This window comes from Cervus canadensis, chromosome 15 (genome assembly GCF_019320065.1).
Source record: "Cervus canadensis isolate Bull #8, Minnesota chromosome 15, ASM1932006v1, whole genome shotgun sequence".
Classification (NCBI taxonomy): Eukaryota; Metazoa; Chordata; class Mammalia; order Artiodactyla; family Cervidae; genus Cervus; species Cervus canadensis.
In genome coordinates this window covers 52,619,507-52,635,858 of record NC_057400.1, presented here as the reverse complement: position 1 = coordinate 52,635,858, position 16,352 = coordinate 52,619,507, and the positions used below count along the sequence as shown (strand labels likewise).

The 16,352-nt window shown below is 36.9% G+C and overlaps 1 protein-coding gene across 3 annotated transcripts in view; it reads right to left on the bottom strand.

Annotated features, from left to right (window-relative positions):
• The window catches only part of MAP3K20 (mitogen-activated protein kinase kinase kinase 20), a 163,073-nt gene that overhangs the window by 56,688 nt on the left and 90,033 nt on the right, over positions 1 to 16,352 (bottom strand). For all 3 annotated transcript variants that reach the window (XM_043488368.1, XM_043488370.1, XM_043488369.1), the window contains exons 8-10: positions 12,514 to 12,600; positions 6,915 to 6,989; positions 1,029 to 1,135 (exon numbers count right to left, since the gene is read on the bottom strand). In XM_043488368.1, coding sequence (XP_043344303.1) covers positions 1,029 to 1,135; positions 6,915 to 6,989; positions 12,514 to 12,600 — 269 coding nt within the window. The remainder of the gene's footprint in view (positions 1 to 1,028; positions 1,136 to 6,914; positions 6,990 to 12,513; positions 12,601 to 16,352) is intronic.

The following is a 16,352-nucleotide window of genomic DNA, read 5'->3' as shown; positions in this document are numbered from 1 at the left end:
GAATCTTGTTTTTTGGCCTTTGTCCTTGGGTTATGGGAGCTCCTTATACTGATTTAAGGGAAGTGATCTGATTAGATGTGTGCTGATCTCTTACTGTAGGAAACAAATATTACTAACATGTTTTGTTAATTTTTTGAGCCCAGAACAAAGTCCTTCATACCTAGACTCTAGCAAACAGTATTACTTTTGTATTACTAAGTAAAAATTCATTTTAACTCACTGGTCCTAGAGATTCTCCAAGAATAAAAAATAAAGAAGGTTAGTGTAAAACACCAAACAGAAAGCCCAAAAAAACGTGCAACAGGACTAAACAACTCCGTCATTTTTAACTGCCTGTAGTATTCATTTGCTATCGGCAGGTGGCGTGAGGCGTCATGTTACTACCCATAGCTATCAAGAGCGGGGTGAGTTACTTAAATCTCTGCTGAGTCAGGGAGAAATAATGTCAGAGCCCAAACATGCTATTTATATTCGTACATCACGTGACCTGGCTCAAATGTCTCATCTCTGGCTTACTTCTTCCCGTCACACAATACAATTCTCTCATTACTAAGTTTGTTTACATTTGACAAAATGTAATAGGATTTATAACATTGAAAGTTTTATTTTAAAAGTGTTTTTACAGTCTCCCTACCTCTCCCATCAACAGAAAAAGTGCTCTGCCTATTTCCAAGCAGACAGTATTTTTATTTCTCACGGGACAGAGGCCAAAGTTTCCTAACAGGGAGTGTATACAGAAGGAATGTCTGGTAACTGCCTTTTGTTTCAGAAGATACTGTTTCAATATTCTTCCTAAATACTTAGATATATGATAAACCAACAAGCTTAGAGGAACACTGTTTGCTTACATATGAGATGGAGAGCTTATTCAATCTCCAAAATTTTTTAACATAAAAAACACACAAAAAAGCCCCAATTTCTAAGAAATTGGGACTGTCATCAAGTTCCCAGGTTCTCTTCCTGTCCGAAGCTAGTCACCCACAATCCCGTGCAGCCAGATGACGTAAACTGGGGTGAGAGGCACCTACCTCCATTCTGCTTTGTTGTGCAGGAATGAGTTACACTGGTCAGAAAGCTTCGAATCGAGTGACATGGACTCCAGGATTGAAATGATTTGCTTGAAAGAAGGCCGTTTCTGAAGAAGAAAAAAATAATCACTTGTTGGGACTTAGGAAAGTAGATCTTTAAGAGAAAATCCACAAGCATAGTAATAAGGTCAAATCACCATAACAAAATAAGATATGATGTAATATCCTGATTTTGTTCTTTCACAACTGTCAGACTGCATAGGAACCATACTTATTTTCAATCAATTATTCATAATAGGCTCAGATGTAATTTTTCTATTGTGTTATCTAAGGTTGGAATGCTTACAGTATTTTTCCAGGTAAGGAAAGTACTAATTAGTTCTCTTTGGGGTATGATTAAAGACTCCTGAAAGGAAAGAGTTAAGTCTTTTAGAAATCTATCTATGTGATAAAGCAAGCATAGTAAAAGTTAACAGTAGGGTCTGGGTGATAGGGGTCTTCCTAGCGGTGCTAGTGGTAAAGAACATGTCTGCCAATGCAGGAGACATAGAGACATGGGTTGATCCCTGGGTCAGGAAGATCCCCTGGAGGAGGGCATGGCAGCCCACTCCAGTATTCTTGCCTGGAGAATCCCATGGACAGAGGAGCCTGGTGGCCTATAGTCCATAGGGATGCAAAGAGTCGGACAAGAATGAAACGACTTAGCATGCACTCATGCCAACACTGGGTGATAGGTATACCAGTCCTCACTGAAAAATTCTTTCAACTTTTTTATAATAAACTGTTGGAGGAAAATTACTTATCAATCTATCAGAATTTATACAATTTCCTAAACCAGTTGCTCAGAGAAAAAATTCCCCAATTTTAAAGCCATCATAACTTCACTGTTCTCAATGTTTATTCCACAATATAACTAGCTTTGGTGCTAGGAAACTCTCAGGTACTGTTTACCAGAAATTGAAAAAGCAGTGGTTAGGTGTATTTCTTTAGCTAGCAAAAACTACCCTAGTCTATCTCTTTAGACTCTAGCCAAGGTGGAGACAAAAGGTTAAAACAAAAACGGAGAAAGATAATAAAAGGGTGATGCACATTCTCTCTTCATCACGCCTCATAATTATACCATTTCTGAACAAATTACAGTTGCAGCAATTAAAACACGCATTTTAATTTAGGAGCACAAAAACAAGAAGAAAGAATGTTGAGGTGGCTTGCTCTCAGGACTTGAGTGTTTCCTACATTAACAAAGGTAATTTTTTCTTAGGAATATAAAACTGGAATATTTATTCTGAGTTCTGCCATTATTGTCCTCTTTCAAGGGGTGTGTGTGTGTGTGTGTGTGTGTGTGTGTTTAAAAAAAGGGCGTAGGTAGTTAAATGTCACTGATGGTACATTAAATCTTGTAATAAGCAAAAAGTGCCTTAAGTTGGAAATTTGAAAAAATTATATTTGTCTTTGAATGTATTCCCATTTTAATTTCTCCATCAATGTGTTAGGTAGCAACAGGAAAAATGTTTTGTTTGTATAGGAGCTAATTATATAATACATATAGGATTTTCATTTTTCATGGAAAAGAAGCAGGAGGAGCTGACAAATTTTCAAAGAGTAATATTTTTCCCTACACTTAATCATTCTTGAGATAAGGTAAAACTTTTTTTGTAATTGGATGGCAAGTATCCCTGGAAAAATCTTTATTTCATATTTAGAATATGCTCCCAGATGGAAATTATCAAAGTGAACATTCAGAACATAGCAGCAATGTAGAATCATATGTTAATATTTCATGAGTATTTTGATCACAGAATACAACATGTGGTCTAGGATCTTCCTCCAAAGGGGCTTAGCTTCCTTTTATGTATTATGTAGGCTCTGCCTACTTAAAAAGGCACAACCAGAACCATTTATTAAGCATCTGTATACATTATTTGTTATCTTCATATTATAGGTAAGGAAGATCAGTCTGAGAAAAATATGAATTGCCCGTTATCACACAGGTAGCAAGTTACAGAACCAGGGTCTATTCTCTTAAATCCTTCAAAATATTTTATCACATAAGGGTAAGATATTACTTCCTATCAAACTTGGAGCTTTAACTATTGCTTTGTCCTTTTTTAGAAATGTCATTTTAGAACTTGAACTAATACCCACCTTTACTTCCTTCTTTTCTTAAAAAAAAAAAAAAAAAAGGTTTTCTTTTGAGTACCTGATCAAACCCATTGGAATGACCCAACATTTATCTAATAGCAGTTTTTTCTCTTGTACACATTTCTACCTCCTCGTTGCAAAAGAACATATTTCTACAGGTGAGCTGAACATTTTAATCTATGTGTTAATACTCTATAGACTCTAAGGACTGAAAATTAAAATAATTAAAATATGTTTTAACCAACTACTGCTGTATCTATGTGCATAGGGCTGGCACCAACTTCTGTTTGAACTGCTATATACTTCTAGCCAGAGAAGAACGCCCTGGTGGCTCAGATGGTAGAGTCTGCCTGCAGTGCAGGAGACCTGAGATAAATCCCTGGGTTGGGAAGATCTCCTGGAAAAGGAAATGGCAACCCACTCCAGTATTCTTGCCTGGAGAATCCCATGGACAGAAAAGCCTGGCAAGCCCGAGTCCATGGGGTCGCAAAGAGTCAGACACGATTGAATGACTAATCCTTCCTTCCTTCTAGCCAGAAAACTAAAACATGCCTCTCAGGAAATAAACCTTGGTCTGGCCACTTTAGTCAACAACAAATTGTACATCTACTTGCTAAATTTACAGAAGATGCTATAGGCAAACAAAGAAAAACTAACTCTCTTCCCTCATGGAGCCTGTAATCCATTTAGGAAGAAAAGATATTTTAAAAATTGCAACAGCACAAAATGAGGCAGTAGCCCAGATTGTGGTTCAGGAAAAGGAGTACTGAGTACGGGCAGGGGAGACAGGATAACTGGGGAAGGCTTGATGAGGTCATCAGGAGGGGAAAGCAAAGAAGGAAAAGAACATCTTTCTGGAATAAAGAAGGTGTGTAAGGTATGTCTAGAGGAGAGAGCAATGACTTAGAAATGTGAGCTGGAGGCATAATCAAATTGAATATAAAAGGGCATAATTAGTTGTATTAGAATAAAATGCCATGAATTTAGGAGACAAAAAAAACTGATCTAAACTTTCTTCATACTTCACAGTGCTAGAAGACAAGATTTCTCTGGTATTAAAGAAGCATCAGCTTACTACCTGTTAAAAAGATATGCCAGCTTCATGGCATCAGCTCTGGATCTAATGTCCTTATTGTGTAGGTGTTTACACTATCATTTAATTAATATACCATAAATGTATATTCTTAGAATTTTAATTAATGTAGTACAGAGTTACAGATTAAGAAATTAAAAACCTGCTTTGCATACTGAAATATAATTACAATTACAGTGATCTAGTTGCATTCATCTAATTTAGCACTAATAATTTCAGGTGAAATTTCTATTTGAGTATCAGAGAGAAAGGGCTTCCCTGATAGCTCAGCTGCTAAAGAATCCACCTGCAATGCAGGAGACCCCAGTTTGATTCCTGGGTCAGGAAGATTCCCTGGAGAAGAGATAAGCTACCCACTCCAGTATTCTTGGGCTTCCCTGGTGGCTCAGCTGGTAAAGAATCCACCTGCAATGCAGGAGACCTGTGTTTGGTCCCTGGGTTGGGAAGATCCCCTGGAGAAGGAAAAGGCTACCCACTCCAGTATTCTGGCCTGGAGAATTCCATGGACTATGTAGTCCATGGGGTTGCAAAGAGTCAGATACAACTGATCGACTTCCACTTTCACATCAGAGAGAAAAATACTACCCAAATGACCAAATATGCCACAATGGATATATAAGTGGTAGCATATGAAAAGACTGTATTTTAATCGTATAAAATAAATATTCTACAGAAAGCTTGCAAATAGCCACTTATAATTTCCACCGGATTAGTTGCAAAGTGCAGGCATTTCTCTTCATGCTTAAGAAGCCCCAGATTCTGCCAAATCACACATGAAAGTAGGGCCCACAGAGGGGCAAGACAGACCATTCAAAACCTATCAACTTTGTCAAAAAAATTCATAAAACAATAGTAATCCTAAACAAAAATACTAAACAATTTAAAAATTGTTAAATTCTTTAATAAAAAAAAATAGTAAATGCAGGACTCTAAAAAGGGTGAAGGTCGTTTGACGAACAGGAGTGAGAGCGGATTGAGCCTGCTGGTTTATTGGGGCCAGGGTGAAACGCACAAGGCTGGGGAGAGGCGGTGTCTTGGTTCTGTGTCCGTTGCTGCACTACTGGCCACAATGATGTGCTTGGAGTTCAGCTGTTCTCACTTGTGGAATGGAACAGTGTGCTTTACTTACGATTCACCCTGAATTGTGTGATATTAACACGATTCCCATACTCACCAAGTGTTTCTGAGTTACTTCGTCTAGACAAACCACAGCTTTCTGTATCCATGGATTCAACCAACCAGAGTTCAAGTTGGCTGTTGAATGCGAGGAAGTGTAACCCCAGTTAGGGTGAAGGGAAGGGTCGTGACTGAATCACCCCATTATATATAAGGGACTTGAGCATCCATGGATTCTACTGGGGTCCGGAGACCTCCCCTGAGGCGATGAAGGGAATGGCTGTGTGCGTTATTACCATTCATTCTTCTTGAAGGTCATATAGGGACTGGGTTTAAATTAAGGAGGAAATTCCATTCTCAAGTCTTTTTTTTTTTTTCTTTCTTTCTTTCTAGATCTATCTTTTAAAAGGTCAGTTTGTGATACACTTATTTCCATGAAAGACTGCAGAAATTTGAACTTTAAAATTTTAGTTCTTTTCTTGAGTCTATCTCTCTTATTCTAATATTTCATCTGTGAAGACCCTTTTTATTTTTAAACTTTTTATTACAGCAAATTCCAAACATACCCCAAAGTAGAGAGAACACCCTCCATATAGTTATCACTCCAAAAATCATCACGGCCCATCCTACTTAATCTATACCATTGTTCATTTCCCTTCACTGTATTTTGAAGCAAATCCAAGACTCGCCTATCATTTTATCTATAAACACTTCTGTACGTATGTGACAGTCTTTTAAACCAATCTTTGCAGGGAAGGGAAATGGGCCATTTATGCTTGAATGTGATAACCACATGAGAGCCTCAATTTTGGAATTTTTCCAACTCTATTGTGATAGCTTAAAAAACATCACCGAAACTCCACAGGGAGTGCATATCGAGCTTCTCTAGAGTGCTACTTTTGCATGGTCTTTGGTTAGAAAGGCAATGTGGTGGTCGGGCTCTGTAGCGCAATGGATAGCGCATTGGACTTCTGGTGTAGAGAGGCAATGTGGGGTGGAGGGTTAAGTGCAGGGACTCACGTCACTCAGCTTGGGTTCCACCTCCAGCTCCACCACTTACAAGCTGCGTGGCCTTGACCTCACTACTTAACCGTGCCTTGGTTCTTCACGTGTAAAATGAGGATACTAACAATACCCAGTTCATAGAGATATTCTGAGAAATAAAGGAGTTGATATACTTAAAGTGTTCAGAACAGTGCCTGGTTTATAATAAGCATGGTCTGCTAGTATTTATATAATGTGAATGTGCAAGAGTTATTATTGAAGATTAAAAACAAGGAACAAAATTCTTTTTTACTGACTCAAGAATGCCAGAGTGCTGTAAGAAAGAGCCAGTAATGAGATTGTAGGTCTAATGCCAAGCAAATGTCAGCAGAAAGCCTTCACAGTCAATCTGGGGCTCAAAGGAGCAGCAACCCTGTTTTGCTCTGTAATGAATTTGATTAACCCACATTTTAAAAACTCAAAGCCAGACAATCAAGTGAGATTTCAGAACAACAACAACAACAAATATATATATATATATATATATATACCTTGGCATCAGCTTCCCAACACTGATGTAACAGTTCAGCAAAACTCCTGGGGCAACTGCTTGGAATGGTTAATCTCTATAAGAGAGAAAGAAAAAATAAGCCAAAACAAAACAAAATACAGGCATTTTCTCATTAAAGGAAGGAAATACTAATTGGAAGATATGAAAGAACTAATTTAGTAGCATACACAAGACATGAAATTTAAAACATCCTTTGATTAATATGTGACTGGAGAGAATTTATGTTTAGATTCATAGTGTCTAATCTCTAATGACACTTTACCTTTTCCTCCAAAGAGGAATCATAGTGGATGAAGAAATCAGGTTCAGAACAACAAATGCAACAAAATATAGAATCTGGTCAAAAGAAACTACAGTAGGAGAGGGGCAAGTTAGAACTTACATAAATCTAAACCATGAACCTATCACTGTATTTTTATAGGTAACTATGAAAATTGCAAATAGGCCAGGTAACTAGGAAACCAGTTAAACTTTGGCAATAGGTGTACAACTTCTGAAAACATCTTGAGCACACAGATAATTTACAGAAGTATTTTCTCAGTGGCAAATGAGACATTTTGAATGGATGACTCATCATGGCTTAGTTTTAGCCAAACCCATAAAACATAAGGACTTGATAGAACAAAGAATATAATGTGAAGACTAGTCTTGTTCTAACATTCTAGAGCAGTGCTTCTCATAGAACATGTAATTCTCCCAGAGGCAGTTTACAAATCTACAGAGACATTTTTGTTTTAAAGTCTGGAGGGTTGTACCTAGAGCAGGTCAAGAATGCTGACCATCTTTCAATATATCATAAAGCCTGATTAAAAATTCTCCTGCATTCCACCACATTTCAAATGCCCCATATGCATTCATGTAAGTAAGACAAGAAAACAATGAGCTTTATACTTTTCTGAACCTAGACTCTAACTTTGATTTATAAGTAGAGTATTTTTTGAATATTTTAAAAATACTCTGAACTTTCTATGAATGCAAATACTAAATGAAATAAATCAAGGGTATATTGATTTTTGCATTATTCATAACCTTACCATAATATTGGGAAAATCTTGCCTACAATATAGTGTTGCTCATGGTACTGGAATCATTAATACTCACAATAAACCATCTTTATTCTGCATTTGTAGCTGTTGAATTCTATTTATTTATGTGTAAGCATCTAAAAATGTTCCATTATCATCTCTACTGTCATCATGCCTGAGCATTTATACAGTGCAATACATATTTATTTCTTCCTTATATTACATTTAAAGCATGATGTTGACTTAAAATACAATGTGTGTAGTAGGCTGTATTACCACTGAATTTCCTTTCAGGGAAAAAGAGGGAGCATTAAATAGTTGTTATAAACAGAGTATTGAGTATGAAGGGGACTTCTCAGATCACTCAGTGGTAAAGAATCTGCCTGCCAATGCAGGAGACATGGGAGACTGGGGTTCGATCCCTGGGTCGGGAAGAACCCCTGGAGGAAATGGCAACCCACTCCAGTATTCTTGCTTGGAGAATCCATGGATGGTGGAGCCTGGTGGGCTACAGTCATGGGCTCACAAAGCGTTGAACACGACTAAGCGACTGAGCAGGCACTCACAGGTGTGACAGAGCTGAGAACCTCTGTAGTAGGAAGATCTTTTCTACAATGTTATTTGCCAAGGCGTTTTGCAGATAAAAAACTTAAAACAATTTCACTGGATTTGGAGGAGGCTACATATAAAACTAGAAAAATAGTTGTCTTGGCAAGATAACAGACAATCTGTATTTGGAATTAAAATCAGAAAACCAAAATAAATAAAACTTTAAAGCAAAGCTAAAAAAAAAAAAAAAGGCAACTCTGCAAGTTAGAGACTACACTAAACATTTTTAAACCTCTGGTTTGGTGATTTCATAGACTACAGTAGGATGTAGTAAAGGGCACTATTATTTTACTGTAATGAGAACTGGAAACCTTTTCATGAGAGTAAAGAAAATCAAGAGTTTACTAAAAAAAAAAGTAAGATCGTTTGGGGTGGCAACTAATATAAACAGTGACTGCAATTATGTGACTGAACACACATCATGTGTATTGAAAGACAAGTTTTCCTAACTGGTAACATTTTCAATGTAACTTCAGCACATTTTCAAAGAACTGAAATGTGAACTGGCTGAATATAGGTGTGGATCTTTTCATACTGACAAACTTTTTAGATACCACAAGTGAGACATTAAAAAGGAGACATAATTATTTTAAATTATCTGACATGTTCAAATATCAGTTAAATCGAGACTCAGACACTATGTAAGGGATTATTTTGTTGCACTAAAAAGTACGTTAAAAGAGAATCTAAAATATTTAAGTGTGATTATATAACTGTGGGTATTCTATTAAAACATTGTGAAACAATCAGATATTAGCACCAGGTTTGCAACACTACTTAAAACTTAAATATTTAAAAATAAAAGTTTCAAATTGAAAATTAAAATAATTCCCAATCACTAAATTAGGCATGACATTTTTTTTAAAGATTATATCCTTTTTTTTGCACTATTTTCTACATAAGATGCAATAATTATTTTTTAAGTCAAGTTTATTATCTTTTTCTAAAGTGTAGTCAAGAAAAATGGATTAAGTTCTTGAGGATTTCCATGTTAGTAAAGAATAGTTGTTTTGCTACTTAGAATAAAACACATTTATGTACTTGAAAAGATGGAGTTATACTGCCAGGACATTCTGAATGACTACTAATTGAGTTTTATGGAAAGTCCAATGGCATACAGACATACCTGTAAGATTTAAAAATTAGTAATACTCTCTTAACTTCCTGTCTTCTATAATGGTTCATTGTTTGCTTTGTAAAGTTTAACAGCATTTTGTGGATTATAGCTTCAATAGAATTTAATAATAGAAAAAGTTATTGTTTGAAGACCTTATTTCATTATTAGGGGTTTGGAATCAAAGGCCTTCAGATATAATTTTTAGAAAGTATTGATCTTCCTATAGATGCAAAAAGCAATCCTAAATGGTGAAAACAAATAAGCTCTAGAGTCTAGTTAAGAGTAATGTATCAGTGTCAAGTTTCTGGTTCTGATATTTTATATATATATATATATATATATATGTCTCACGAGTGGGGGAAGCAGAGCAAAGGGTACACAGAATTCTTTGTAATATTTTTGCAACTTCCAATGAGTCTAGGATGACTAGCTCACATTTAAAATATCTCCCTGAAAGTTTAAACATGTCATTCTTTATTTAAATGAGGCCTTTGAAAAACAGTTACAGCTTTCTCTTTTCAACTCAATAGCCCAAGCTATTCCAGAGCAAAAATAAATAAAATAAAATAATTACAAGTTGAAGGGATTTTTATAAATTATATTTAAGTCAAAGTCTCAATTTTATTATAAAATAAATCCTTGGGAATTATTTTAATGCTATCTCAACAGAATTTGTTTTGATAATAAGGGCCACTATTTATGAGGTGAAATGAAGACATCTTCTTGAATGATGACAATGGAAACTACATTTGAACTTAATTTCCATATTTCTGATAAATGAAACAAATGTGCAGAATGAGAATGGATAAATACCCTTGTAGCACCCAATCTGCATTTGGTTCACTAGAAAGTTGAGAAAATATATTTCACCATGTGGGTTTCTTTCAACTGACTATTATATTTAATAAATACAATAGGGGAGGCATTTGAATAGTCTCCATCTGTTATTAGCTGATTATCAGATCACCCCATGGATAAAACAGTACACTCCAGGGGATTCCCTAGAGAGAAACAGGGAGATGGCCTCCTCATGCACCCATTGAGGAGGTCCTGAAGGCTATTTATGGGGGATTCTCAAGCCTCAAGTCAACTACTCAAAGGCAGCTTCTAAATTCATTTTTTTCTTCAGCTTTAAAAGTCCTTGATGGATGCTCCAATATTTTCAAAGTGCTTTAGATTCACAGCTATTCTGCCCTCCTTTAGATGAAATATTATTTAAAAATATTAATTACTCTGTCTTATACATATTTGGAGAGTTCAGTCAGCTTTAAAATAAAATTTCCTCCTACTTTATTCTGAAATGATACAGAGGAAAAAAATGACATTGAATATTCTGCTCCAAAGTCAACAGAAGGTCAATAACCTTCTTTACTCTATTTGTCAACCCAGAACTAAATGTCTAATCATCTCACTGGCAAAAGAAACTGAACAGAAACAAGTGGGTTCTCATACCATGAAAATAATCAGTTACACTGTGTGTGAGGTCTGATTGAATAGCACACTAGGAAAAACCACCACATTTAATTAAAACAGAACAGCCTCTGTGAAACAATGAGTAATACACATTCTTAAATATTACCCCTTTTCATTTTTCTTTAAATTGGCAGCTCTCTCCCATCAACTTCAGCTATCATGAACACTTCGTCCAATCTCAATGGCTCAGGAGGACAAATTAATAAGGTAACTGTGGATTATGTGATATAAATATGAAAACTTGGCTTCTCTCAGTCAATAGCAGCTTTTTGATTGATCTAGTTTGTTCCTGCACTCACCATGGAGAGCAGATCAATCTAATTCTTTTAAGGCATTAAAAAGGGAATATTACTACATATTCACCTTTTTGCAAATTATTTTATCCTAAGGCTGCACCCTTCCCTTTTGTGGCGGGCACAGATAAGATGTGGAAATGAAGTTTTGTGAAATAAAGTTGTTTTGCAGTGTTGCAAAGACAACTGCGTGCTTCCATCACTTGATCTAAGTTCTCATAATACCTTGATATTGGATGCTTCATCTTTATGCTGAGAATTTCCATGGCTGTGCGTTTCAGTCACAATTTTAAACCTTTCAAAATGTAGTTGCTCTCTTTGATATGAATGTACCATGTTCTCTGATGTAGGCTCATAGGTCCAACTAACTGAAAGCCTCAATTTGTGGGAAGAAGAAAAGCGAGGCTGGGGACACAGCACAAACGCTGTTTACGCCACTGAAGTTCTTTTGAAATGGAAAGGCTCTGCATGAAGAAGGGAACAGTTATGCCACTGCCTCGCCAATTCCAGTGAGGAGCTCATCTTCAATGTAGTGTTCAACGTAGGTGGCAAAACTGTAATTTTTCCCTTTTTTGAAACTATTTTTTCTTCTTTTATTTTTGAAATTCTCATCTAAGCGACAGTTTCTTGTACTATAGTGACTCCTGCTGGGAGAGGTAAGTTGAAGTAGCTGAAGGTCTCTTACAGATATATCAACTCCCGGACAGTAAAAAAGATGTCCTAAACGCAGGAGATGGAGTTAAACTGTTCCCCTACCTTGGACGCAATGGCTTCTTTCATCACTAAGAACAAACCCCTAGGTTTTACAATTGAGACTGAGAAACTAGTACAGTACTTGTACAATTTTTGATCTACAGCATCACGACGTGAAGCTGCAACAATTAGATGTAAAGGGTCCATTCATGAGGAATAACATCACTTTGACCCTTTGTGTTAGCTCCTACTGCTAATCTTTCCATAAGCGTGAACTTACTTTCAATTTGAAGAAGATGAAAAAGTCTTTTGCAAAACCCCAATACTGTTTTCTGATCTATGTACCTGAATGGGGAATCGTAGTCTTACCTCGTTTTTTTCCACTACAAGCCAAGCTACTTGTAATCCTTCCAAACCTTTAAAGGGGACCTCCCTTGTTAGCATCTCCCAGAGAACCTGGAACAAAAAGGAAATGGAATTTTATTCTTGTACTTTATATTTTTGGTATATTACTGAAACTTTAACATTTAACTGTATCCAATTACCAGACACAGCCAACTCCATCTATAGAAACTTGGGCAAAACATATATATTCATGCATAGGGCTTCTTCCATATATTTCATACATGTACATATATTTTGTTGTTGCTGCTGTTCTTTTTTATTTTAAAAAATCCACTTTAGGAAGTAGAATATATAGATCCGGGCTTAAAATTTTATGAAACCGATGTGCTTAAGTGATTTAACTGTATTTTGTAAATTAACAGAATTCTCATGGATCACCATAAACTAGATTTTACACTTTGTTAGTCAAAACTCTTTGCACCTTCAATCTCTGATAAATTTCTCTATAAGAAAATAACTGGAAAAAAAAAAAAAAAAAGAAAATAACTGGGAATTCAAACATATTTTCAAAGCTTCAATAACAGTCTCATTAAAAAGAAAATTGAGCCCCAAATGCAAATCACTGGCTAAACCACTTAGTCCACAATGGTAGATACTTGCAAAACTAACATTTAGATTTTGTGTTTTGGAGAAATCTTTCTCAAAATGAGTCAGTCTAAGGGATTTATTTTCATCCACCTATGATATAATTTATTATATTATATTCTAAAATGTAATAAACACCTATGTACATATATAGGCTGTATGCATGTGCATGTGTGTGCAAATGTATGTATATGTTATCTCTGCAATCCTTGAGATTAGCATGATTAATAAATTCCCACTGGAATGCTGAAACAAAGCAAATTGATGTGGGAAATGCTGAAAAAAGCCAATGATTTTGTATTCTCTTTAAACTCTGAGTCATGGAGATTTTTGCTGCCAAGGTAGGTCAATGGTAAAGAATCTGCCTGTCAATGCAGGAGACATGGGTTCAATCCCCGGGTTGGGAAGATCCCCTGCAGCAGAAAATGGCAACCCATTCCAGTATTCTTTTCTGGAAAAACCCATGGACAGAGAAGCCTGTCCAGCTATAGTCCATGGGGTCAAAGAGTCAGACACAAGTTAGCAAGTAAACAACAACCACAATGGAGATTATTACATTCTGTCACTTTATTTATACAAATGAGTATCCAGATTTGAGTCTACGGATACTTTTGTGAAGTGCAAAAACAATTACAATTTTATCAATAATAGCATAATAATAACAGCCACTATCATTTATTGAGTGATTCTATTCCAGGTACTCTGTTAAGCCTTTAGGTATGCTATCATGATGAATCTCAGTCCCATCAGATAGATATCTTTCTCATTGTATAGATGAGGAAACTAAAGCTTAAGGAAGTTAAATAAACTTGCCCTAAGGCATTCAGTTATCAGGTGACAGAGCTAGAATATGAACTTGCTGTCTTACCCTGAAAGTCAAGGCCGCAACAATAGATAACTATAGAGATGGAAGAAACAAGAGTGCAACAGGCCCTAGTTGAGGTAGGTTTGGAGCCAAGGCAGAAGCAAAGACACACGGCACCTATGCTTGACATTTCTGTTGTTCTGAAAACAAAAACTCATTTCTAAATAAGAATGCAGACTGAGAATATACACTCCACTCACGCCAATCCGATATCCACTCTTTCCTCACCCAGTGCTCAGTCTTACTCGAGCCATAACATGTTAAATGAGTTCTGGCTAATATACTAAGATAATTAGCAGGAAAATCAGGGAAATTGGCAGATGCTGCTCAAGCAGGAGAAAAATAATTCCCTGAAGCTTCTTTGGGCTTTTAATCAAGTGTGTAAGGTACTTCTTTAGAAGAGCTACTGCATAATTCTGTTCGAGTCACAGAAGTGATTAGGAAAAGGTAAGGGGCACCCCAGAAGGGGCTGATTCGCGCAAATGCTGGAAGTACATACAGGAAAGGTGGGAGCCAGAGCTGGTACGTGGTCGCCTGACACGGGGCAGTGGGTGGGGATGGTGGTGGTGGAGATAGGCAGGAACAAGAGGGCTGAGCAGGAAATGAAGCCCCTCGATGTACTGCCGTCACTACTTCCTGGTGTTGGGGTTGGGAGGGGCAGGGGTACAAAGAGCAAGAAAATGAAGGGGGTTGGCATTCTCTGGAAAGAATGACTCTGCCTCAAATGCCCAGGACACCAAAATGTTTAGATGAGCAGCCTGGTGCCTCTCCTTTCAGAGTCTGGCCTTCTGACCTGTCTGCACAATACACCCCTCCCCAACCCCCCCGCCAACACACACACAAAAGCTGCTTGGGTTTTTTGTGGGGCAAGATGCAGAACTAAGAGCCTGGGGAATGACACCAGAGAAAGATTTATGCCATTCTTTATCCCAAAATATTCCACTGGGAAGTGTCCAAAAATCTAATAGGATCAGAGTTATATTTCTCCAAGGGTTCCAACCCTGGAAAAAATAAGATGGTTTCAATCTATTCCCTCCTGTGTCTCTAAAGACCTACCCCAGGGAGTAGCCACCTAATGGATGTGAAACTGGCAAGAGTGGCGTCCTGAACTGCTGGATCCTGAAGCCCAAATGAGATCTTGAGTTGAATTCCAGGGTCAGCGCATCTCATGATTCCCTATTATTTATTTGCCAGCTTCAGAAATGTATCAAAAAGTAGGTAATGTGAGATAGGGCAACAGCTTTTCTTACTGAGCAAAATCACATTTGGCACAAAAAAAGTAACTTAGTTGAGGAAATCACTTAGAGGTCTAAAAATATATTAAACTATGCCTGAAAATATCAGTTATGGGGATGCAGGCCAAACATTATTGTGATCTTTCACCTTAAAAATATTTTCCAACTCATGTTATATTGAGACATCCCTACATTTAAACTGGGCTTGCAAGGAAAATTTCTATTTTCAGCTTACAGAAGAGAAACTTGGACAAGGCTGTGTACTTTTCCTGCCTTTTCTTTTACAAACAATGGAAAGCCATTACCTGAGCTGGGTGGTTCTGGAACAGGGCTCACAGACAAGCGAAGCCGTGATGCTCACTCTGAAGCTGCTCTATTTTCAAAACTGGTTTTGGCTGAGAAGCTTTGGAGCAGGTAATCCTTTCTGCATTGCCATTGGGAAAGCTTTGTTTTTAAAGAGTGGTTAGGCCTTGGGTTCTCAGAACGCTTATTCTTCAATGATTCTGGCTTTCCTGAACTCTTCTTTTTTGTGGATAATATCCTAAACACTCCTTCAAGAGAAGTCATCAGAAGAGGACAGAAAAAAATCTACTTCCTTATAAAATACAAACAATGGCCTGCCTAGTGAAGTTTACCAGTGTAGAAGCAAGGATCACAAGATCCATTTCTGGCATTTCACCAGCATGTTTATTTTAAGGCTGTACAAGGCTGGCTAGTCTCACAATGTGTTAAGAAGAGCCAAAGGTTAATTAAGCTGCAGAGGGCCAGGGACTTTAAGTCTATGAAGGGGTAAATTCTTACAGCAAGTCTGAGAAAGAAAAATAAAAAGCAAAAATACATTGGGGTTTTATGGGTGGGTTTCAAAAATGACAACTGTTTTTTATGGTCTTATTCATCTGCATGTGACTGCTATGTGAGTAGGGGGGCTCAATGAATGGAACTGACTTCTAATGAACTATGGGATGTCTTATGCAACCAAATATACCTATTGACAAAGAAGTCCTGCTTACTCACCTGTTTTGAAAGGACACGAAAAACTCTCAATATCTGCATTGCTTCCTTAGATAGATATCATTTTCAAAGTTTATGGACTATAAACTTCTAAAACTAACATGGTC